General features: G+C 43.4%; 2 protein-coding genes across 4 annotated transcripts; one reads left to right on the top strand and one right to left on the bottom strand.

The window, feature by feature from the left end:
- Positions 1–36: 36 nt before the first annotated feature.
- RPUSD3 (RNA pseudouridine synthase D3) lies at positions 37–15,909 on the bottom strand. Of its 3 annotated transcripts, none has more exons than XM_020795452.3 (9): positions 15,662–15,908; positions 14,015–14,157; positions 12,203–12,247; positions 10,893–10,989; positions 7,096–7,203; positions 6,528–6,612; positions 5,644–5,770; positions 3,561–3,700; positions 37–1,158 (listed from the first exon to the last, which is right to left on the bottom strand). In XM_020795452.3, exons 1-9 carry the CDS (start codon positions 15,796–15,798, stop codon positions 949–951), a joined length of 1,092 nt encoding a protein of 363 aa, XP_020651111.3. In that variant the 5' UTR covers positions 15,799–15,908; the 3' UTR covers positions 37–948. The 3 variants fall into 3 exon arrangements, with proteins under 3 accessions (XP_020651111.3, XP_072845358.2, XP_020651113.3); XM_072989257.2 differs by having other exon boundaries at positions 14,015–15,430; positions 15,662–15,800; XM_020795454.3 differs by lacking the exon at positions 12,203–12,247 and having other exon boundaries at positions 15,662–15,909.
- Positions 15,910–15,957: 48 nt separating this feature from the next.
- Positions 15,958–19,704, top strand: JAGN1 (jagunal vesicle mediated transporter 1). The gene is made up of 2 exons (XM_020795456.3): positions 15,958–16,112; positions 18,209–19,704. Exons 1-2 carry the CDS (start codon positions 16,024–16,026, stop codon positions 18,669–18,671), a joined length of 552 nt encoding a protein of 183 aa, XP_020651115.1. The 5' UTR covers positions 15,958–16,023; the 3' UTR covers positions 18,672–19,704.
- The last annotated feature ends 5,416 nt before the right edge of the window (positions 19,705–25,120 follow it).

The raw sequence follows: 25,120 nt of genomic DNA on the forward strand, positions 1-25,120 counted from the left end.
AAATCAGTGAAGAATCTGTAAATAAAAGACACAGAATAGACAAAAGCAATTTATTTGGGACCATTAAGTACCATATTTCTGCCAAAAGAGAGTTTGAGGTAAATACATTTGAACTAAAAAAAAAATTGCACTGAAATTTCAACATTTCCACACTCTTGGCAGGGCCGCCACTTAATCAGTTTAATTTATTTAAAGAGGGAAGGGGAAGAGTGGCCTGAATCCCATTTCCCTGAGACAGTTCCAGTCTCTAGGTGAACAAGGCCTGTGTGCTAACTCCCCCCCCCCCCCGCAAGCAGGCAATCTACTGGACTGCCCCGCCATTTCCTCTGCCTCTTCTGCAAGGAAGAACACTGAACATATTTTTTATTGATTCCACTGAGATTCACCCACACAACATGAGGAAGGCACAAACCCACTGCTCCCAAGGAGAGCACAGTATTCTTGCTGGTTTTAGTGGGAGTGAGGTGGTGCCTCACCTTTTCTGGCCAGCTTCTAAAGACACCCATGAGTTGCTATGGCACCAGCATGTACACACAGTGGGACTGCTGGTTACCAGCCCATCTAGGCTCTGTTCCTCTGGGGGGAAAAAACAAAAATCTGAGAACCGAAGCAGATCTTGGTGTTGGCTTCAAGAGAAAAAGAAAAGAACGCCTTGAAGTAGCTTCGGTTGCTTGGGTGAGGGCTAGGCGGGTGGCCTTCCTCTTAGAAATGTCCTGCTTCCTTCCTCATCACTTTTGTGAGCTGCCTTGGGTTTCCCCCCCAGGAGAGAAAAGCAGCCTAGAAATGAAACAAATAAACATCTTGCCAACACAAGGTAAGACTGTTCTTCCTTTCAGCAGCAAGAGGTGGCCTCTTTCCCAAAAGACCTGCTTCTGGTTTTTTTGAGGCTGCCAAACCCTCTCACACAGCACCTCCTGGTTTGGGGAACCTGCTCTGAACATCTTCGTCTCACGGCTTGTTCGTCTCCTGTGGGAAAGTAAGTCCCAGAAGATGAAGAGTCTTCAGGAAAAATGGCGGAGGAGGAGCAGTGAGCACAGGGTTGGAAGAAGAGGAGCCGGCGGCCGGGAGGAGGAGCTGGTGCAGGTGGAGATGAAGCGGCAAGCGATGGACATGCCGTTGCTGGACACAGAGCCGGTTCAGGAGAGATTCTTCCAAGATCTACCGAGAAGGGGACATGATGAGAGTGGAATGAATCACAACTGTACCCATTTGTAACAATGCAGTGTTTACAGTCCTGACCTGACTTTTGTTTAAAGTGAGAGTCATATTTTACTCCGTGCAACATAAAAGGAAAGAGTGCCAAGATAGGGACTTCAGGCCAAGGCTAGGCAGAGCAGGGACTTTTTAACTTGGAGAACTGGACATTTTGATGTCACTTGGGTCCAAAACAGATTCTATGAGATAAATCTCACAGGTCACAATCTCCTTTGGGTACTTAAAAACTTTTAAGACTGGCAAGCCCCACTCAGCTGTGTAAGAGCAGCATAAAGACCTGTTTTGTGCTTCTCTTTTTCCCCTTCCAGTAAATTTATACCAACTTGGTCAATGAGTTAGAATCAGAGGTCTCCAAAGTTTTCAGTGTGAGGGCCACATCCTATATTTTACACATTTTGGAGGGCTGAAGGAGGGAAGGGGACCCAAGAGATCCCCCACCCTCACTGTATTTTTCTCCCAGTTCCACAAAAAGATGTATACATTTTCATACCTATTCCTCCAATTGTATACCCTTTCTGCAAGTAATTATCCTTAATATAATTAAGGAAAATTAGGTAACTATAAAATCAGAGGATACTCATAGAATCATGGAGTTGGAAGGGACCGATAAGGCCACTGAGTCCAACCTCTGCTCAATGTAGGAATCCAAATCAAAGCAGATCTGATAGAGGGTTGGCCAATTTTCTGTTGAATGCCTCCAGTGTTCAAATATGTATCTTTATACATTTTCAGTAACATAGACACACTTTTCTCTAATATGGGGGAGAACATCACACATCTTGTGGATCTCATGCATTCCTAATGCCACTTTTTTTGTGCACACCTCCAAAATCCTTCTAATCTTTTTGCACTAATTTTTTTTAAGTCATTGAAAACTGGCAGCACATCTTCAGGAATGTTGCCATGGCTTTACAGTACTAGCATTAGTATTATTTTATCCTATTTATTATTATTTATTTAACAGTTTTGCTTTTACTTAAAATTGCTGTTCCACATCTTCCTAATACCTCAATTGGCTACTGGATATTAATCAGTGTATTTGCTTCCTGGAACATGGCTTCCATGATCTGTACTGACTGGACTGTTTGTTCTTTCTTTCCTACATGTCTTGATGGTTGGAAATTGTTTGGACAGAAGAGAACCACAAAAATGCAGTGCTCTGAAGCCTTAACAGCACCTACCCACTGAGATACGTAAAAGGAAAGAACAGGCAGTTCAATCAACATGGAACTCATATTCCAGGAACTAAAAACACTGATTAATGACGTCTTTATCCAATTAAGGGATATAAGTAAGGCACACGAATGGCAATTTTAAGCAAAAAATTATAACAAAAACAGTAAGCAACAAATATGTAAATAAAGGAAAACAAAAAGGAAATCTAGCTCTGCAAAGCCAGGAAAACATCCCTAAAACTGCTGGCCAAAATGAAAACTGGTCCTCAACTGCCTGCAGATCTCCATCGCCTGACACACATATTCTACTGCACAGCTCAGGAAATTCTGGTTTGATAGCTTCATATTAAAATCTGAATGTCTTCTGCTCCATCTCTAACAGCTGCTTCGGCTCAAATGTGGAAAGATCTGCAATTTTTACAGCAGGTGGCTAGCAGGAGACATTTTGCTCCGTCCCTAGGTTTGCTCAAGATTGCTGTTGGTCTAAAAAGCAAATAGCTCTTACCTCCTGCTAAGAGTATCATCATTATAAGAACATGAGAAGAGCCCTGCTGGATCAGGCCAAGGGCCCATCTAGTCCAGCTTCCTGTATCTCACAGTGGCCCCACCAGAGGCCTCTGGAAGCCCACAGGATCACTACATCATCATGAATTTTAACAAGTTGCAAGGGGTTACAGAGATGCGAAACATCAGCTTTTTTAGGTGGCTACTCCCAAAATCCCACAACTATCATGCTGTAAGACGCCAGTCCCCAAAACAAACATTTCCTACGTGTAATGTGTCACTTAAGCAATCCTAATTCCCCTTCCCTGATAACCTGCTACATGGCTCTAAAGCAGTGGTTTCCAACCTGGGGTCCCCAGATGTTCTTGGACTAAAACTTCCAGAAGCCTTCACCGCTAGCCGTGCTGGTCAGGATTTCTGGAAGTTGTAGTCCAAGAACATCTGGGGACCCAAGACTGGGAACCACTGCTCTATAAAGGGAAGTCAGCCACCTTTGGTCCCTCAGACTTTGAAGATCAGAATTCTCCAAATAGGTCACCATGGCCTCATCATTGTCTCAGGGTTCCGCAGTTGAAGCCAAAAGCTCCCGGAAGGCCAAAAGTTACATAGCCTTGCTCTGTATGTCTAATACCAAGAAGGACCAGCTTCACCTCCTCTATCCAGTACCTGTGTCCGTGGCAGGGTGCTCTCAGCTGGCAGAAGAAAAGGCTGCCCCAACACAGTCCCCACACGGGCAGAATATACATGGTCCCCTAGAACAGGGCTGAAGATCAGGGTCAGGTGCACCAGGAGCTGACTGGAAAAAACTGGCAGAGAAAGAGAGAAACAGGGAATGAGGAAGGGGAACCCAAGGGAGAACATTTCTACAGAGGGCCCCAGGCAAAAAACATGCACGGCGTGGCCCTGAATTAAGACTCTGAAGCAGGACTGATAGAAAACCTATCCACTTCCTCCAAATAAAAGGAACTACGGCAGCTTGATTCTGCACCCGGGAAAGCCAGATTTTGTACTCTGGATTTAGTAAACAAGAGGACACAGTTTGGGTTGCATTACTCCCTCCACTTGTTGGAGATTAAGACTGCAGCTAAGAGAAGGAGAGATAAACTACCCAGAGAAGGCATGTGCCCCCCAATGAAAGGAAGATCTGGACCAGTGGTTCTTAACGTGGGCGATAATGCCCCCCAGGGGGCGATTTCATTTTTCAGGGGGGCAGTAGAATGCAAAGGGGCGGCGTGGGGGCGCTGGAGCAGAAGGGGGCGGTAGGGGGGCACTGGAGCAAGCCAAACCTGTGAAGATGGCTGCAGCCTTTTTACAGTGTGCATGAATATATATTTTCCTCCAATTTTAATTTAGTTTCAGAATTTTAGTCTTGAAATTTTTTTAGTTCCTGCATTTGTTTTTATGCCCTTTTTATATTTCTTTTTGCGTCTTAAAATTCACTTGCAACTAAATCATTAAATGTTACTTTTTGGAGGCATTTCATTTTCTTGGAATTTAATTTTGTTTTCAGGGGTCATTGGATTTAAGTGTCTTAAATAAATAAATAAATAAATAAATAAATAAATAAATAAATAAATAAATAAATAAATAAATAAATAAATAAATAAATAAATAAATAAATAAACAAACAAACAAACAAACAAATAAATAAATAAATAAATAAGATATCACCGCGGGGAGGGGGGCGATGATAACTTCCTCAATGGCTCAAGGGGGCGTTTCTTTCAAAAAGGTTAAGAACCACTGATCTGGACAGCTCTCCTACGGATCCTCAGAGGTCATGCCCGTGTGCTTTGCATCCCTAAAGGGGTGGTGCAGACTCAAAAGATCTTCTAGACTGGGTGGGTTCAAAATGGGCAGAAACCTTTTGTGCCCACAGAACTGCCCCCAGGATGGCTGAAATAAGCTGGCAGAGGACGAAAAGGAGCAGGGAAGTTAGCTGACTTATCCAGATCCAAACGCCTCTTGGACCAAACTCACAGTCACTATGCTAGCCTAACAGGCCAGGATAAGAATAGTCTTCATTAATTCCCCAAATCCCAAGGCAGGGAGGAATATACCGTGTTTCCCCAAAAATAAGGCAATGTCTTATATTAATTTTTGCTCCAAAAATGCATTAGCGCTTATTTTCAGGGGATGTTTTTTTTTCATGTACAACCATCTACATTTATTCAAATATCACCCGACCAGATAGGAGGATATAAATAAAATAAAATAAAATAAAATAAAATAAAATAAAATAAAATAAATAAATAAATAATTCTGGTTGCTGCACAAGGGTGGAGAGCAGGGTTTCAGTTAACTGGGGCTTATTTTTGGGGTAGGGCTTATATTACGAGCATCCCAAAAAATCATACTAGGGCTTATCTTCAGGTTAGGTCTTATTTTTGGGGAAACAGGGTAGATTCAGTAGAGCTTCAAGCTGGCTTAGTGCCAGGTGAGCTAGCCCTCAACCACCGTAGCAAGTGAGGCTTTTGTCTTTAAGCTTTCTGCAGCAGACAGAGCCACGAGCACTGCAGCACCTTACAAACCAATATTAATTATAGTCTGACTCGACTACAAAGCATGAATGCTCGTGTATTGAGTCTTTCAGATGTCATGGCATTCTTCGCTTCTCTCCACCCTTTATTGCTGTCTACTTTATCACCTCCGGCAGCCATCCGTTTCTCCACTTGTTTCACTTCCCCCCAAGGCCCTTCCCCGTCAATCCCAGGCAGTTCCTACTCCATCTGGCCTCTGCAACACATACCCGTCATTGGCTGCAGCTGCAGCAACGCACAGCCTTCTCGGGAGTCCAGCACCTTATATCGGGTCAGTGTGTTCTTCACCTCTTTCCTTTTGATGCTTCGATGGGAAGGAGAAGCCACTGGCACCACCTGCACATCACACAGAGACCACGAGTTATTGTACTTCCTAACAAGCAAGCCCAGGTCCTCCCTACCCCCGGTTCGAGCCGCTAGACCCCAGTTGGGGGGCCAGGTCAGACAAGTTAGGACTCTTGGAATACCACAGAAGTACTCAACTTCTCCCTACACGGGAAAAGCAGCAAAAGTGCCAGAGCAGCTTTCTCCATCCCTTGCTGGGATGCTGCACCACCTCTTCCATCATCCCCAACCACCCGCTATGTTCTCTGCGGCAGGCAGAAGTTGAAATCTGTAATAACTTGGAGCAGACTTCGTACGGCTGATGCGGGGAAAGTGTGTTTTCCAGGATGCTGGACCACAAATATCACAGTCCTTGACTTTTGGCTATGCAGGCAAGGGCTAAACAGTCCCTAGAAGGCTACAGGCTCTCCCTCCCTGGAGGCAACCTCCAGAGATCCCAGGGGCAGCACGTGCCTGTCCTAGACCCTAGAGAGCTAAACCTTTGTGCCCTCTAGCGACCAAACAGAAAAACTGGAGAAGTGGGGCGGGGGGGGGTGTCCCAGGTTCTGTCGAAAAACATGGCCAAATTGGCCTTTAGATTAGAAGATAAGAGGGATCTCCTAAGCCAAAACTTCTAGAGTGGTGGTGGGCGAGTCTCCAGGTTGCCGGGGAGATGCCTCTGGATGTCAGCCGGGGCCCTGTTGCCCAACCCAGGCTTTACAACCACCACCCAGAAGCCCCTTCCCTTCCGTGTTAGCTCTGCTCTCACCAAGTTAAAACCTTCAACCTGCATCATCTTGAGGAATGTACAAATGTTGCCCTCCAAGGCCGCAGGAATCCGGGTACAAATGGCACTGGAGAGAGAGAGAGAGAGGGTTGGTTCACTATCAGATTATTGACACGGGATCGTCTTGAATACAGCCCTTTCCTTTTTTACTTAAGGGAATTCAATACAGGATTCATGGGGACCTACTCAGCTGGGAAGACGTCAGAGCTGCCTATTCCTCCCATCCTTGAGGAAAGGTACTTTTTTTGGCCACATCAAAATGAATGAGAATTGCCACAGTCCAAGGTGCCTCCAAGAATGGCAGTTCTCCTTTAAAACAGATACAAAGACACCCCCTCCACCCCCTAGGATTTTAAGTTTTTAATATTCCTGCTCTAAGGGCTTTACAAAACAGGAAGCATATTTCCAGATTCTTCAGTTGGGGGGGTCAGGAGGGGGAAGCACAGCTATTGTAGACCAGAAAAATTAGCCTCTAGAGGTTTTTCCACTCCAGATTCCACAACCACCACCCGCGGAAGAAACAAGACAATGTGAAAAACTCTGAACTCACTAGTAGGTAGCAGTAGGTTGTTTTGCACTCCGAGACTGAATGTAGAAATTGTGAGCGTCACGAATTGTACTCTGACAACTTGAAAGCAGAACAAGTCCAGAACTTTCTCTGTAAGAAGTTTTTTTTTAAAAAAAATCTTTTATATCAACTTCATCATTTATGTGAAACATACCTATCACATCTCATTCTACGGACAAACCATGGAAAGAGATTTGCCCAGAACCATTCACGGTAAGCTCATTCTCCCTCTGCTTACCCAGTTTTCTCTTTCTCTCTCTCTGTCTCTCAATCATGTGATTTTTCAGGATGCTCGTAATATAAGCCCTACCCCCAAAAATAAGCCCTAGTTAAGCGAAACGCCGGCCTCCAACCTTGTGCAGCAACCAGAAGATGACATGACTGTATTTGAATAAATGTAGATTGTTCTACATGGAAAAAAAATAAAACATCCCCTGAAAATAAGCCCTACTGCGTTTTTTGGAGCAAAAATTAATATAAGACCCTGTTTTATTTTCGGGGAAACACGGTAAGTTTAAGCTTGATTTGACCTTGTACCCACTTTGTCTTCCTGGTCATCCACAGTATCCACAAAGTTCTCTCACAACACAACATTTCAGACAAGTCTATCTTTTTTTTTTTCCCCGTCAGTTGTTTTTGCTGCCCAGGTTTCACATCTTTAATCAGGAATACCACAGTATGAATGATTTTATGTTTTTGGCTTCGCTCCTTACTCTTAAGGTCTTTTCTAGTTCCTTCATGGCTGCCCTTCAAAGTCACAGCCCTGCTCTGACTTCTTGGCAGCAGTCTGTATTTTGGCTGATGTTTTGAGGCAAGATATAGAAAATATGTGACAATTTTGATTTCTTCATTGACAACATTAAAGTCACACAATTCTTCTGCGGTCATTATCTTTGCCTTCTTAATGTTTTGTAATTCTATTTTTGCAATTTATTTTTTTATCCTTCATAAAGTAGCATTTCACGTTGTTGCTATTTTCTGGCACATGCATTTCACAGTGTTGCTATTTTCTGCCAGTGATGTGCCACCTGCATGCCTCAAATTACTGATGTTCCTGTTACCAATTTGATCTCATCCTTCATTTGAATTTATTACAAATTTCTGTTCTGCATACATATTGAATAGGGCTGCAAATTACACCTTTGTTTCACACCTTTGGAAAGCATTCTGTTTCTTCATACAGTGGTGCCCCGCTTGACGTTAGATGACGAAATCACTTTACGATGTTTCTATGGCTTTTTTTGCTTTACGTCAATTCAGTCCCTGCTTCAGGAATGTTTTTTTGCTGGACGACGATAAAAAACAGCTTATTAGCGGTTCTCAAAATGGCCCCCCGCTGTTTTCCGGACCTATTTTCGCAACACAGTGATCGTAAAATGGCTGCCCATGGCTGGAGGATCTTCGCTGGACGATCAGGTATTTTCCCCCATTGGAACGCATTAACCGGTTTTCAATGCATTCCAATGGTTTTTTTTCCGCTTGACAACAATTTCACTTAACAGCGATTTTCCTGGAATGGATGATTGTTTTCAAGCGGGGCACCACTGTATTCTGCCCTCACAGTAGTCTCATCTAGAGTAAGTGGGCCCTCTACTTACGCCCTAGTTACGAACGTTTCAAGTTACGAACCCAATCTCATAGAAAACAACACGCCCTACTTATGAACATGTGCCCGAGTTACAAACCCAATTCATAGAAACAGTGGGCCCTACTTAGGAACCTGTGGTTCAAGTTATGAACAACAAAAAGCTGGTGAGGGAGGCGGGGAAAGAGCGAAACTTGAACTTTCAGTTAACCGTTGGCCAGCAAAGAGGGTGGTTGTCTGCTTCCTTTCTCTTCCCAGCATTTACAGAGTGGATAGAGAGACAGTCTTCAGACTGCCTGGTACTGGTACAGTGCCGTACAGACAGTACATTACAGTACAGTATTCTATTTTTTTTTTTTGGCTTTTTAAAAAAAAGTTTGGATTTTTTATTTTTTACATTATTTTTTTAAGCAGAGACACTGCCTGTTCTGGGTGAGTATACTACAGTATGTTTTTACTTTACTGTAGAGGTTTTTTTGCAGCTCATTGGTGGGGGGGTAGGGCTAGGTGGGGGGGTCTGAGCTCTGATGGGTCTCGCTGGGTAGATTTTACAGTTTTAAATGGCTGCATGCTTGCTGGAAACATTCCTTGTTCTGTGTGTGTGTGTGTGTTCTGAATCTGTCTGGATAAAATGTGCACACAAAGGGCATTTTTGCAATGGAGCCATGGGTCTTCCTGGGCAGATTTTACAGTTTTAAAATGGCTGCATGCTTGCTGGAAGCTTTCCTCGCTGTGTGTGTCTCTGGGTGTGCGTGTGCGTGTGTTCTGAATCTGTCTGGTTAAAATGTGGATGCATGTCTCTCTTTGTGCTGAGGAATTCTGTTGGGAAGAAAGTTTGCTTGCAAGCAGGGTAAACATGGAGTTCAGAGCCATGTCTCGCTTTGTGCTGATGAATTCTGTTGGGAAGAAAGCTTGCTTGCAAGCAGGGTAAAAATGGAGTTCAGAGCCATGTCTCTCTTTGTGCTGAGGAGTGTTTTTCAAGGTGTTCTGTTGTCTGAAAAGTGCTTGTTCTCTCTCTCATTTGCTGTCCCTTTTCCCCCAGAAAGGTGCTTGTCTTGGCTGAAAATTTACTTTTTCAGGTGTTCTGTTGAAAAGGTGTCTGTTCCCTCCTTCCCTCCCTCTTTTCTTTCCTTTTTTAAAACCTAAGTCATCTTAGGTTAAAAGGAAAAAAAGAAAAAAATTCTGCCCCTAGGATTAACCGACTTTGCATTAGTTCCTATGAGAACTAATGATTTGAGTTACAAACCGCTGCTTGACTTAAGAACCAGAAACAGCCGCAACGGATTAAATGGTTTTCAATGCATTCCTATGGGAAATGCTGATTCGACTTACAAACTTTTCGACTTACAAACTTCCTTCCGGAACAGATTAAGTTCGTAAGTAGAGGGCCCACTGTTATGCATCAGGACAATTAAATGCTGTCATCTATCCATCATTTTTAAAAGAACAGTCCACAGCTTTTCATGATCCATAAATCTATAATGCACAAATTCATTTTTCTCTAACATATTTTGCTGTGTTCTAGTAATATAATAATCCCATGCCATCAAGTCGATTCTGACTCATGGCAAGCTTTTCCATGTTTTTCTACATAGAGAATACTCAGAAGTGGTTTACCATTCCCTTCTTCTGGGGGTGCCCTGGGACTGTGCAGCTTGCCCGAGGCCACCCAGGCTGGCTCTTCTCCCAGGAAGAACAGTGAAGAATCAGACTCCCAACCTCTGGCTCTGCAGCCAGATACCTAACTCACTCAGCTATCCAGCCAGCTGTGTTCTATTAGTTAGTGCATATATGCAATATGCTATCTAGTCCTTCTTCCTTCCTTAAATCCAGTGTCCTATGCTTTCATTCCACATATGATAAAACCTTCGTTGTTGCAAAATCTTGAGATCAGTTTGCTTGCATGAAAAGGTAACATGATGGCTTCTGCAAACTTTGGCATATCCTGGGATCAGAACATTAAAACATTTCTAGGCTATGGACTATTATTTCATTTTCCTTATATGCCGGCATAATTTTGTTAAAATTTTGATAGCTTCTATGTCTGTAGCTGTGAATAATTCTTTTAATATCCCATCTGCTCCCAATAGTTTATTTTTTTCCAGTTGCTCTGGAGAGTAGCTTTCACATCACTTTCTAAAATGACATATCCTTTATCAGTAGTTTTCACCCAAACTTTGCCTCAGCTACTTACTTTCCAGCTGCTCTGATCACCTGGAGATCCCGTGGGAGGTCCAGCTTCTGGCTTAGATCTGGTAGAAGAGACAGCAAAGTCAGCTCTTCTGGTCTGCCTTTTGTTAGGATGAAAAAACAAAACAAAACTCATCAATGTCATCAGAGCCTAACTAGGGACCTAGTATTTATTTCTCTATTGCCCCCAACCTGATATGTCTCCAGCAACTAAAATATATTTGCAGTATATTACAGTCCTCACTGATCTTTGCAACACATTTGTTTCCTTTTTTAAAAAAACGTTAATAACAATAACAAGACTTACTTTCCAGATGCCTCCCACGTCAATCTTTGGTGCTATATTCTAATTCAACCATTCTCAACAGGGGCCCTCTAGGGGGTCCTGGCACATTTGAAGGGGGCCACAGACTAGAAACAATTCTTCACACGCCACCTTATAAGGTTCATTATGAGACGCATACAATCCTCATTCAGCCTCTTTTTCTTTCCTATTGTGTTTATAGCCATGGCCAAAAAAAGATTGAGAATGACTGTTCTAATCTAATGCAGATGAGAGGTGAAGGTACATGTGAATGTATTAGATTATACATTTCTAATGAAAGGTCTGTACTATTTTGTTGTAATAATGATTCAAGAAAAAAGAAAAAAACCCTTATAAAAACTGAAAGTACTGGGCATATTTAGCCTTAAGAAGAGTGAGGGGAGATATGACAGCAGTTTTCAAATACCTGAAAGGTAGTCATACAGAGGAGGGGCAGGATCTGTTCTCGATCATCCCAGAGGGTAGAGCACACAATAATGGACTCAAGCTACAAGAAGCCAGATTTAGACTGAATATCAGGAAAACTTCTTAACTGTGAGAACAGTATGACAATGGAACTTCCTCGGGAAATAGTGAGTGCTCCAATGTTAGAAGCATCCAAGAGAAAATGGGACAACCATCTATCAGATCTGCTTTTATATGGATTCCTGAACAGACAGTGGGTTGGGCCCGATAGCCTTATAAGACCCTTACAGCTCAGTCATTCTATGATTCTCAATCCTTCCAGTCATTTCGCAATGATGGGAGTTCAGTGCAACAAATCTGCAGAGTCTTGGACTGGAAAAAGAAATCTGCACTACTCATTGTTCATGAGAGACCCTTGCCCTCTCTAACAAGCGTCTTGTTTCTTCCGTCATCCTTACCACTATTTTTACTTTGGGAGCACATCTGTCTTTGCAACAGAACTTCCTGTTCTATAATGTCTTCTAGTATATCTTCCTTGTCATACTTCCCTAAGTAAAGTGTAAAGCAGAGATATACCTGCATACCTGCCACGGGCAAACCAGGTGGTTTATTGATGGCCACAAATGAATCTGAAATACAAACAACCAGCAACATCAGGAACAATAGTCAAGCCAAGCCTTTGTTTGTTGGGGGGGGGAACTCACATTGATAGTTTCTGCTGCAATTCAGAACACAGGAAAGCTCTGAATGGGATTCCCAATACTTCAGCAAAGAAGCTTCTGTCCTAAAGCACACCTGTCTGTTCTCCAACTCTGTGTTGCCGATTTTCAGTCTCTTTCCCCTCATATCCTTTCGACAGTCGATAGCCAAAATCCTGCTGCTGAGTTTAGTAGCTTTCCTTTAACGGGGTATTAAAATGGATTATTGTGCCTTTACTGCTTTGAACATGTTTTGGTGTTGCTTTTGTCTACCATTTCTTTAGCATGGTATCCATTTTATCCTTTTTAGTATTTGCATACTCACTGTTGTCAGGATTAAATACTGTCTTTTAATTATGTAAGCCACCCTGGGTCCTTCTGAGGAGAAAAGTGTAAGCCAAACAAACAGTTGCAACTACAGTAGGGTCAACTGAATCAATGGAACTTACTGAGGAGCTGACTCATCAAATTCCCATTGATTCAATGGGCCTACACTAGTTGCAACTTACAATACTAAACAACAGGATTTCAGCTACTGTTCTAAACATTTAGGAGAGAGAAGGGAGCACATAGTTGTACAATTGTGTTTGTTCTGAGGGAGAGAGAGAGAGAAAGAGAGAATGGTCACTCGTTTATCATAATGTGTGTATTCCAGAATACACACTCCAAATAGAAGACAAATATGGCACAGAATTCAAACTGCAATAAACCATAATTATTTCAGCAATTAAATAAAATGGATTTAACAGAACAAACATAACAGAACAAACTGCTGAAACCTAATTTCTAGTGGGTGGGGAGTGTTTGGGGATTTTGTGTGTGTGTGCATGTGGGTCTGGTCTCTAGGTGTCTGTGTGAATTTTGTTGTATGGGTATACTATGTATATACTTAATATGACAATAAAATTTATTTGATTTGATAATGTTCAGCTGGTCTAGCAATTTGACAGTACAGGTAAATTATATTCTGCAAACAATTCTAAAGCTATAGAATGAATCTCAGTGCAAAGTTTGGAATCTCTTGACACATAAAGCATGGGGGGGTATGCATACTGCCAACTCGTTTTAAATCAGGTTTTCCCCACATCTGTTTACAGCAGGTCTGTGACCCACGAAGCAGAATCAGTTTACCAGGCATGTACCATGATTCTCATAGCTCCATCTATACGGAGTTTACAAGGGGGCACAAAATCAGAAACTGTCTCCCACTGCTAACCCTTAACAATGGCATTCAGGGTGGCATACAGTTTCTAAATCTGAGATTCCACAGAGCAATCGTCATGCTTGCTAACAAAGATGCTTTGTCACCTCTTATATAGAAGGATGCGCTGCTGGACCTTACTTCAGTGTTGGTACTGTGACAATACCCCCTATCATGCCTGGAAAAAGGGCAGGAAAGGTCAAGCACAAACATTTTTTTCTTCTTACAGAGGGGTTGACATTTTACTGCTGCCACTAGTCCACCGCAGCACCTGCTATCCAAGGCAGCTGTATTCTTATGGCTAATTCACGTACAGAATTGTACAAGAGGATTCTATACACTGATTAACATAATCTTCCATGGAAGCCATCTAAGCTGACAGCCGTTAGAGGCAATAGGGCCAATGATCAAGAATGACAAGAGTTGGTGGGCATCAACAGCTGGGTCCCTCCACCCCTTGCCTTTAACAATATGGGAAATAACCAAAGTGTACACACCGTCTCTGTGAATGACAGATGTTTCCAGCAGCTTCAGCAGTTCCTCGCGGCTCCGTGGTTTTCCAGGCTCCAAGATGCTGACTCTGCTGAAATCCTCTGTCACTGGTTTTCCCAAGCCTTTTCCCTTTAAGACCATCTGGTACCTGGAAGAAAAGGGGAAAAAAACTGTAAAAAGTGTCCCCACTGCATACCGCACTAGCCAGCCAGGTTTAAGTTTCCTTCTTTCCATTTGACATCTTGACATCACCAGTTTTTACTATTCCACGCACTGCCGCCTGGATTGCCTCCCTTCTTGCAACAATTATTGGAAATGTATGTCGAAATGAACATCCAGTCTCTACCAGTGAGTGACCCTGGGCTGCTAACAACAGTCCTGAATGACAGAATTGAGCTATCCCCCACTAAAGGTTTCATAGTGTGCAAGAGATGAAGAAAACAGGTGCCATACACAAGGAGGAAGTTGGAATTTTAAATATCTCTTTAGAGAACTTGTGCTTCTGACCACGGACAAGGATCACCAGAAGGTGTAACTCCTGATGAATTCAACAGCAGACATAAAGAAAGTGTTCTTGTTTGCCTGTCTCCATGCCTCTCATAGGATACTTTGTGATACATAGCCAAAACTCTGGGGTACTGCATGTACTCTCCCTGCCACCTCCGCATGGGAGTCAACAGAACTTAAATGTAAACTTGGAGTGGGCTGCTAGGCACTTACAAAGATTTGCTACTTTCCTCAAATTTCAAATAACTAAATAACTACAACCAACCTTTCTTCTGCCTAAGCAACTCCACCAATTTCCTGGCCTATCTTCCACTTTGTTAACAAACATATTTGAGCTATACTCATCCCATCCCATCTGGAAGGACAGATCCTGAAGCTGAAGCTCCAATTCTTTGGCCATCTCATGAGAAGAGAAGACTCCCTGGAAAAGACCCTGATGTTGGGAAAGTGTGAAGGCAAGAGGAGAAGGGGACGACGGAGGATGAGGTGGTTGGACAGTGTCATTGAAGCGACCAACATGAATTTGACACAACTCGGGGAGGCAGTGGAAAATAGGAGGGCCTGGCGTGCTCTGGTCCATAGGGTCACGAAGAGTCAGACACCCATCTTAGGATTCGTACTTCTTAACGTTAGATCATCCATGAAATAAAGAAACATTCCAGATACTTTGAGGTTTTTATGTTTACTTTTCATAATTAAGTACAGTACCATAAACAGGCTCCAGGGCTAAATCCTAGGGAGCTCAAATTAATCTGTACATATCTTTCTGTGTCGTTAAATACTAAGGTATTTAAACTGTCCATGTGGCGTTGTAGCGAGGAGAAGAAACACGACACACACACACATCTTGTAACTTCTCCAGAAAGCGCACACTGCCCTTTTCCTGGGCTCATTCTGAGGCTTCCCCTGTATCTCTAAAAAAAAAAAAAATACATTTAACAAGAGATGCTTCTCTTCCCCCCCCCCCCCCCCAAATACAGTACTGCCGTGCCGGGCAGAACTCCACCGGCTGGATTTCTGCCTGCTTGTCATACACCATGACGACAGAAGCCCTGCCATGAGAAACAGATAATTCTAAGCAGGAATGGCGACTCGCTCCTCGACCCAGGTTTTACACCCAGCCCGCTTCCTCACGAGCCTCCTACCAGGCAAGCGTGCTAAGAGGCGCCCGCAGCCTTCCACGGACCAGGGGCCAAGGACCGGAGCGGAACATCACGAGCGACCGGGATAAAAGCAGAGAGTTCCACTCGAACGCTCGCGCGCAGAAAGACGGAGCCGCCATTTGGAAGCTGGAGGGGGGTCTGCTGGGAGATGTAGTTCTGCACGAACAAAACAGGCCCGCCTTTCACTCGTTGGTTCGTTTCCCGTTAGAGAGGGATTGTGAAGCGCCACCTAGAGGGGAGAACTCGCTGGGGGAAGCGCAGACGAAGTATTTGCCGCGCATGCGTACCTGGCGTCATCCTGTGGTGACGTCGGCTGGCGTGGTGCCCCCCCCCCCGCTTGAGAGATGGCTTCCCGCGCGGGACCTCGAGCCACGGGAACCGACGGCAGCGACTTCCGGCACCGGGAGCGCGTGGCCGAGCATTTCCAAATGAGGTGAGGAGGGGGGGGCGTGCACGCCATTGGAAAACCAGAGCCGCTCCAGGTTCTGCAACGTGCACGCCGTCGCCGGTCCCCCTTCCGTGGCATCGAGCTGCAAAGGCCCCTCCTTTAGTCATGTCCTCCCTTCGTGGGTTGTCCCTGGTTGCTGCTTCTGGAACTGGGCTGAATGCATTTGTCCCCAGCCTGGGCAGAGGAGGATTAGGAACTCCATAGGCATCCTTCAGTCTCGAGAGACTATGGTAACATGCTCTGAATCGAGGCGTGTCCTCTCCAGAGCATGAAGCCTGGGTAAAGTAATATGGAGGATAGGCTGTTACCCAAGCAGCAGATCCCTCCTCTCCACGTCGCTGAAATGGCCCAATGGAAAGGCAAGAGCCAATACAACTGGTTCCAGCAACGTCGCAGGAGTTGAACTATGCTGCCCTTTTCCATATATTCATTGATGACCTTTTCAGTTTTTGATTTGGCAGCCCTAGGAGCAGGCTTCTCAATGTTTTTTAAATTGATAAGTGTTTTAATATCGTCGTGCAGAGTATCTGGCTAATCGCTGTTTTAGTACAGGGCTGGGGAAACGAGTGGCCTTCCGCTCTCATGATCCCTCACTATTGGTTGTACTGACTAGTGCTGATGGCTGTTGCAGAGCCAGGGCCGCAGGTTTCCCTGCCTTGTTTTGGCAAGTCAAATGGAAGCAGAAGATACAGTAGGTGGAAGAAAGTGAGCAGCCTGCTAAGCTGGTTGCCAACTTCTTGGTGCCATGAAGGCCTATCTTTGTATGTTGTGACTCTGTAGGCAGAAATTGGCTTGCTTTATCAATCACTATATAGGCCTCCATGGAAACCTTTTCAGGTCTAGTGGATTAAAATGCTAAATTATTATTAATCAGTTATTTAACAGCTGATGAACAGATGGATGGGAGCTACCTGCAGAATAGGAGAATCCTTGTCTGTGGAATTTCTCCTGTTATGCAGCTGATTAAAGTGGCAAGGAAAAAAAAGTTGGTGACTTGATTTCCGTTACCATTCTTTAGACTCTTAAAAGATCTGTGCATCTTAGAAATATAAATGTGTTAAGTGCACATTAAGCATGTTGGACAAAAAGAAAAGAAAAATGAAAAAATAAAGACAAAAATGTGGCACCTTAAAGACAAAGTGCTATACAGTATTTTAATGTGAGCCTAAGTGGAAAAGTCCACTTTTTCAGACATGCAAGTGTAAGAATAAATTAACACTGTATCAGTGTGGGGTTAAATACTGTATGACCCTGTTTGCTACATAAGTGTATATATGTTAATATGGAAAGACTAGAATGTGATATTGACATAAAGAAGCTTTCTGACCAATCAGAATGTGTCTGGCGCCAGCCAGATAGATAAACATAAAGCATGAGCCAGCAGTCTTTGATAAGGGTGACAGGATTTCATAGGGCCAGATATGGCAAATACGTTATATAGTAGGGTACGGTCTGACAGGTATATGTTAGACATGTTATAGGATGCGAGATTTAGTTGTTAGAGTAAATACTGTATGTCTGTCAAGTTTTAAAAATCATATACAGTGGTCCTGAGTTGGCTAGATAGGCGGGATATAAATAAAATAAATAATAAATAATAATAAAGTCAAGTACAAGTTTATTTATTTATTTTATTAGATTTATACCCCACCCATCTAGACTGGGTCTACTCTGGGTGGCTATGTAACAAGTAACAAAACACTGGTAGTTTATTATATTCTACATGGCTATGGTCACAAAGAGTTGGACACGACTAAATGACTAAACAATAACAACATGTGTTTTAAACAGTAAAAGTTATTTAATGTTTGTAACAAAGACCAAGTGATCTTTTTTTTTACTTTCTACTACTGGCACAAACACACACAAGGGAGAACATCGTTTTACTCTGCAAGTGTTTTTTTCCCTAATGATAATGCTCAAAACTGCTGTGCACAAACTCTGTCAGTTATATTTTATATTATTTTAAAACCAGACTGATGGAAGATTATGATAGTCCAAGTTAACACTTTGCAGTTAGAGTTAGCATTAGCTCTTGCTTAACCTTCCTTTCTTTATCTCTTTCTCTCTGGTTTCTGCAGCGTGTCTCTCAAGTCTGAGATCAAGAAACTGATCTACATGCAGGTGTCACTGTGGCTGCTGGTGGTGGCTCAGATGTGCGTAGCTCACTTCAAACTCCTGCCCCATGACCAGGTGGCCATGCCTTACCAATGGGAATACCCATACTTGCTTAGTATCGTCCCTTCGCTCTTTGGACTCCTCTCCTTCCCCCGAAACAACATTAGCTACTTGGTGATCTCCATGATCAGCACTGGCCTCTTCTCGATAGCGCCGCTCATCTATGGCAGCATGGAGATGTTTCCAATGGCACAGCAGCTCTACCGCCATGGAAAGGCCTACCGTTTCATCTTTGGCTTCTCCGCTGTGTCCGTCATGTACCTGCTCATTGTGATCGCTGTGCAGGTTCATGGCTGGCAGCTTTATTACAGTAAGAAGCTCCTGGACTCCTGGTTCACCAGCACCCAAGAGAAAAAGAAGAAATGAGACAAGTGGGGAGGGAGTTGCATGTAGGAGGCACTGTCTTGGGGCTGGGGGTGGGGTGGGGGGCGGGTGTCCTGCTCAAGTAGAGGGAGATGATGTTGCAGATGTTGCAGCCATTCTGCCTCCCTACTGAGTCAAGCAAATTAAAACATCACAGGGGCTGCATGGGAGCTAAGCAAAAGTTGTGTCCTGCATAGGTGTCTTCCATCCCACCCACCAAAGACTAACAACTGCAAACTTGGACAACTTCGGGACCGGTTTAGGGGAATCCTCTGACCAAAGAAAAGGTCGCTGTTACCTTTGTGGATAGAGGGGTGGGAAGAGGCTGTGGAGGCTCCGGATTCATTGAATGAACTTTGAACCAGGTCGAGACAACTTTGCACTGGGGGAGGGAATGACTCCTTAGGGTACTATCATGGCTCACTTGAAACCAGTTGGGAGGCAGAACAGATCACAGTGAAGCTGGGGATCCTTGGCATACAACCAGTTGAAAACTCCCAGCCCTGTTAACAGATGTGTGCTTGGTGCAGCCTTTATTTTCTCCAATAGCCAGAACTTGGACATTTTTCTTTTCTTTTTCTTTTTGGACAACACACCTCAGAGTCACCTAGCTAACATGACCGCTGAGGGATTCTGGGAGGTGTATTTTCCCCCCTCCCCCCAAAAAAACCAATTTCCTAGTTCAGGGGAAAGCTGTACTCTCTTAACACTGTTGGAAAGACCTTCCCGGCAGAGAAGAAAGCCGCCTTCTCCCTCCACGGTGGCCAAGCTCTCAAGCTTAATGGTTCCCCCTGCCCTGCCAAAGAAGGCCTGCTGTAGGCCAAGCATCAAATTTGGGTCCTGGGAATGATGCTGATTCTCCCAAGTCTGGCCTGCTTTTCTTGATCCTTTCTCCTTGGGATTCCATCCTTACTCTTGCCTTCTCTTTGGACCGCTTGGGTGCCCCAGAGACGGATGCTGCCACCCCATTCCTGGTTCATGGATTTCACCACCCCATCTTATGTGCTTGTGTACCAAATAAAAGAGCTAACTTGAAGAGCTAACTTGGCAGGTGGGTCTTTTCTGAGGCGAGAGTTGTGTCAGATTCCATGTAAGAATGTTGGATTGATGGGGAGTCTAAAAATCCCTGGGACTCTTGGGGGAGAGTCAGTTATATGGATCTCGTTGCGATAGAAATGCAGGAGTAGGTTTAATCTACCGTTAAGAATATCAAACAAACAAACAAAAAAACAAATCGTGATCTCTCAATGATAAACCATCTTCTTCCAGGCTGTACATCAAGTTCTTATTGGCAGTTGTTGTTGCAGTTTACTTATTTATTTATTTTGTAAATTTAAATACCATAGACTTATTGTGGGACACGACTCTAAGCAGCGTACAAAGAGGAAATAAAAACCCCAAACGCCCAACAAAGCAAATAAGATGAATATATGCATCAAATAAACCCCGAAACACTGTTGGACTCTGGAAAGCAAATATGCAAAATGACTTAAGGGAGGATGCCCTTAAATGCTTCCTGGAAAAATAAAAATCTAGCCTCCTCTTAAAGGATGAGAGGGAGGAGACCTGGGGAACTTCCAGAATAAGAGTCACACTCATTCTTGTGGGTTTTGTTCTTTCTTCAGAGGCAGTACAGGGCCTTATAATGCCACATTGTAGGATGAGGTGGTGAGAAAGCAGATCAAAACCTATTGGTTGATCTCTGAATAGTCAGTAAAGGTTTCTAATTCCCACTTATCTATAGCAGGGTGAACAATTACAGTGGTGCCTCACTAGACGATAATCCGTTCCACTGAAATCGCTGTTTAGCGAAATCATCGTCTGCCGAAAAGCATTTCCCCATTGGAATGCATTGAAACCTGTAATGCGTTCCAATGGGGAAGAATCGTCGTCTAGCAAAGATTGGCCATAGGAAAGCCGCTTTGCGAACTGCCGCTCAGCTGTTTAAATAGCTGTCTTGTGAAGCTTAGGTCCTGAAAACACCTGTTTTGCGAGCACGGAGGGAGCTGTGAAAATCGTCTAGCAAAAATTGGTTTGCGAAGCAGGGACCAAACATTGTCCAGCGAAATTCCCCAATAGGAATAGCTGTTTTGCGAATCGCTATAGCGATCGCAAAAAGTCAATGTCTAGCAAAAAAACCTGTCATGCGGGGTAACTGTCTAGCGAGGCACCACTGTATGGCCCTCCAGATGTTTTAAGGCTGCAGCTCCCTTTTATACCATTCCGTTGCCTGCCCCAGCTAGGACTGATGGGATGTTGCAGCTCAAAAGGAAGTGGAAAGGCGATACAGCTGCAGTATTGTTACAAATAGGTGCCCTGACATTTCTTTTGGGACCTGGCTGTTTGCTCCTACCCTCTGCAGGGAAGGGGCAGAGGCTATGTGAAGTTTGGTCAGGATCCCTGCTCAGAGGAGCAACCCTTCTTTCAGTTGGCAGGGTCAGATGGGTGCCTTTGAGTATTTTTTTCCTCTGCTTGGGCTTTTTTAAAAAATAAAGTACCATAAATGTGCACAGAGCTTAAGTCCAAAGAAAATAATTCCCTGCAACCAAAGCACTTATATATTAACATTTGCCTGTGGGAAGTAAAGGGAGCAAAAATAACAAATGCATGGAGGAAGCAATAGCAATGACTAGAAGTCAAACATTCGTTTGCAGATTGCACTTTGGTTCATTGAGGGGATGAAGATGGCATTAAGACACAGGTCACATTTAAAAGGTCAGTTTTCAGGGGGAAAACCAGCAAGATGCTATGGGACACCCCCCCCCCTTAACTTTCATGGAACACAGTCCCTTTCTTCAAACACACAGAGAACAGCCTTAGAGGTTCAGATATCTATGAATTTACAGTGGTTTGGCGAAGAGCATATTCAAACGCACAATTATTAGCAGTGACAAATGCAGTATCACTAACATCTGAACCATGATAAGAATCTCTTATTCTGCTGGTATACTGGAAATTTTTGGTAAGGTAGTTTCTAGCCCTATTTTCCCCTCGAAATTCCCTTGTGTAAAGCAGCAAAAAGTCCCATTTTCAAAGGGGCAGGTCATGTCGCTCAGTTGCAATTAAAACTTCAAAATATCCTATGACACTTAAAATTAGCCATTCACAAAATGAATGCTAATAACCTACATGCTCTGGCTAAGTCAATTAATACACGTGGCTAAAAATCCTAGTGCGAAACCACACACATGAGAGTAATGGCACAGGAGTTTTGTCAGCTGTCAGTTGTGCAACCAGAGGATAGTTGGGTGGCCTGTTGGCAAAAACCCTCCCACCACTTTTATAGCTGCCCTTACTTAATTACTTAAATCAACCTTAAACTGCAACTCCCAGAAACCCCAGCCAGCACCAGCTAGTGGTAGAGGCTTCTGGGAGTTGCAGTTGAAGAATACCTGGATTACCCAAGGCTGAGAACCACTGTTCTGTGGTTTATTGTATATTGCCTTTCTGATGTTAGATTTTTCTGGCACCAATTCCCTCTGAAGGAGAAAGAGGAAAGGTACAGAAACTCTTCTGAAGGTGGCATTTACATGTCATAGAAGACAGAACTGGGTACTTAACGTTGTCCTTTAGATGTTCTTGGAATTTTTATCTGCTGTCAGTCAAATCTGGCATGGCTAACAGCTAAGGATTGTGGAAGCTGAACTCCAACAACATCTGGAAGGCCATGGATACCCTACACATGGGATCGAGGTTGTTGTTGGAGTGTGTCCGGATGGATGGATGGATGGATATTTAGAAATGCAGGATCTCAGGATTTCAAAGCCAGGCACAATCATGGAGTACACAGTACAAAATCACATTACAGATGGTAAGTGCACAAGAAAGGCTTGAATAAACAGGTAAAGTTACAGAGCTGGGGCATCTCCTACGGATGACTGTCTAGCCTCTGCTTGAAGGCTGTTAGCCAAAGTGGGGACACCCACCCATCTCAGTAGTCTTGTGCTGGTATGTCAAGTTTCTCACAAGGCGCAATAGAAACCAATCCTTCTATAAGTCCAGTTCCATAGAGAACAAAATGTTATCCTCGCAGGTGAAAAAACAGCAATCGATATTGATGGCTCTATCAGCCAACAACTGAAAGATCAAAAAAGAGAGCTAGCCATAGCTAATTAAGAGCAGATCTGCAATCTTATGCCAGCAGAGAAAGAAGAGGATGCAAGAAAGGACATTGTGTCAAGGATTACTAACTTGAGTGCCATCCCACTCACACAAATTCACAACTCGGGGTTACAGTCCATCTCCTGTCTGTCTGGAACATCTGTTTCATAAGTCAACCTGATGTGCGTGCACATAAATCTATATAAAAGCACACTAGAGCCCAGATGCATCTATATACACACCACCACCCTTCAAGCCCAATGTTTCTTGGGGTTTCAGGCTGAGCCCTGAAGATATAATTCATGGTGTTCTTCAACCTGGCTGGATGTTGGTGATGTCCCAGTGCATTGGGGTGGTGGTGGTGGTGGTGGTAACAGATTGGGGAAGGATGCTTGAGGAATTGAAACAAACAACATTTTAAAACAGTGTTTTCAAGAGACAGAAAACAAAACAAAGCAAAATACTGATAGACTTCAGAAAATAGGAATGGTCCTTGATACAGAAGAATGCTTGGCGTCTGTGATGTGGAAGCACAGATTGAAACCTGTGGTTATCTAGAACAAGTTTTGGCAATCCGCTGCTCTGCGGTTATGAGAGATGACAACAACTCTAATTTCCAGGCAGCCCTAAAATGTTGAGTTAGAGAAATGCTGGGAAAGTGCCATTAGTACAAGAGTATCATCAGCAAAACATAATTCCTGTTATGTTTTAGGAATTAAAAGTGTGTTTTTTTATGTGCGTGCATGAATGTGCCATCAAGTCAGATCTGACTTCTAGTGACCCTAATAGGGCTTTCAAGGTAAGTGACATATTTAAAGCAAAACAAAAATTTGTTTGTTTGTTTGTTTGTTTGTTTGTTTGTTTGTTTGTTTGTTTGTTTGGTTGGTTGGTTGGTTGGTTGGTTGGTTGGTTGGTTGGTTGGTTGGTTGGTTGGTTGGTTGGTTGGTTGGTTGGTTGGTTGATACCCCGCCCATCTGGCCTATAAGGCCACAAAAGAAAAATAAAAAATAAAGAAGGCAAAATGTGGCATCTTAAAATACTAACTGCTATATTATAATGTGAGCTTTCACAAGTCCACTTTTCAGACTTGCCCATGTAAGCTCACATTAAAGGTGCCACAATGTTTGTGTCATCTATATATTATATTTTTCTTTTGATATGCACACATAGATTAACAAAGCTACCTATTCTAAAACTGCTATATTTAAGGAATGGTTTTCCTAGTTCCACACCCACCTCCAGTGAGTTTCCGTGATCAAGTGGAGATTTGATCCTTCCATTATGCAACACTGACCATTTCAATGAAAGTGAGGGAGGTTAATTGCAAGCAAGTTAGGAATTTATTTAAAAAAATAGATTGGCTTGCACTGTTTTAGCAGAATCTACAATGAGAGAGTAGTATGATATGACTGCTATTTTCTTTTATGTTGTTTCTTACATCAAATAGTTTCCCCACCCACTCCTTTTCAAAAAGATAACTGTTCACCAGCTTCTCCCCACCCACTTTCTGGTTCTGTGATTATATCTGTTAATCAATGCTTACCCTTCTCAGTTCCTAATTGTCTACTATTCCTTTGATAGCTTTGCTTCTCATTTTTTTTCCATGCAGCAAATCATACCTCTTTATTTGGTGCTCTCTTTAACACACCGTGGAGTCTCCCTGTGTAGCCTTATCTTTGCCTTATCCTTTTTTTCTGCTGAGGCTTTGATATGTGGCCATGATTGGTAAATTAAAACAAAAAACACAAAACACAGCAGTGCTTACATTGAAGAGGGAAGGATGTTCTTTGTCCAACTGCTATTAAGTAGTTATAGGTAAAGGTAAAGGTTCCCCTTGGCAATTTTTGTCCAGTCGTGTTCAACTCTAGGGGGCATTGCTCATCCCTGTTTCCAAGCCATAGAGCCAGCGTTTGTCTGAAGACAATCTTCTGTGGTCCCATGGCCAGTGCGACTTAGACACAGAACGCTATTACCTTCCCACTGAGGTGGTCTCTATTTATCTACTCACATTTTTACATGCTTTCAAACTGGTAGGTTGGCGGGAGCTGGGACAAGCGACGGGAGCTCACTCCGTTGCATGGATTCGATCTTACAGCTGAAGATCTACAGACCTTACAGCACAGAGGCTTCTGCGGTTTAACCCACAGCGCCACCATGTCCCAACCCATTAAGTGGCTATAGGGACATACTATGGCTAAATCTGGTCAAAGTGAGGCTTAACTATTTCATTGAGGCTCTTCTATTCCCTCTTCTCCTCTGTAAGTCTTTGTACTTCTGCTGTACAACAATAAGGAAATTTACTAGAAAATTACAGTTGTGCAACACTCTCTACAGCACCAGCCCGCCAGGCC

The sequence above is a fragment of the Pogona vitticeps genome, chromosome 2, assembly GCF_051106095.1.
Source record: "Pogona vitticeps strain Pit_001003342236 chromosome 2, PviZW2.1, whole genome shotgun sequence".
In the NCBI taxonomy this organism is placed as follows: Eukaryota; Metazoa; Chordata; class Lepidosauria; order Squamata; family Agamidae; genus Pogona; species Pogona vitticeps.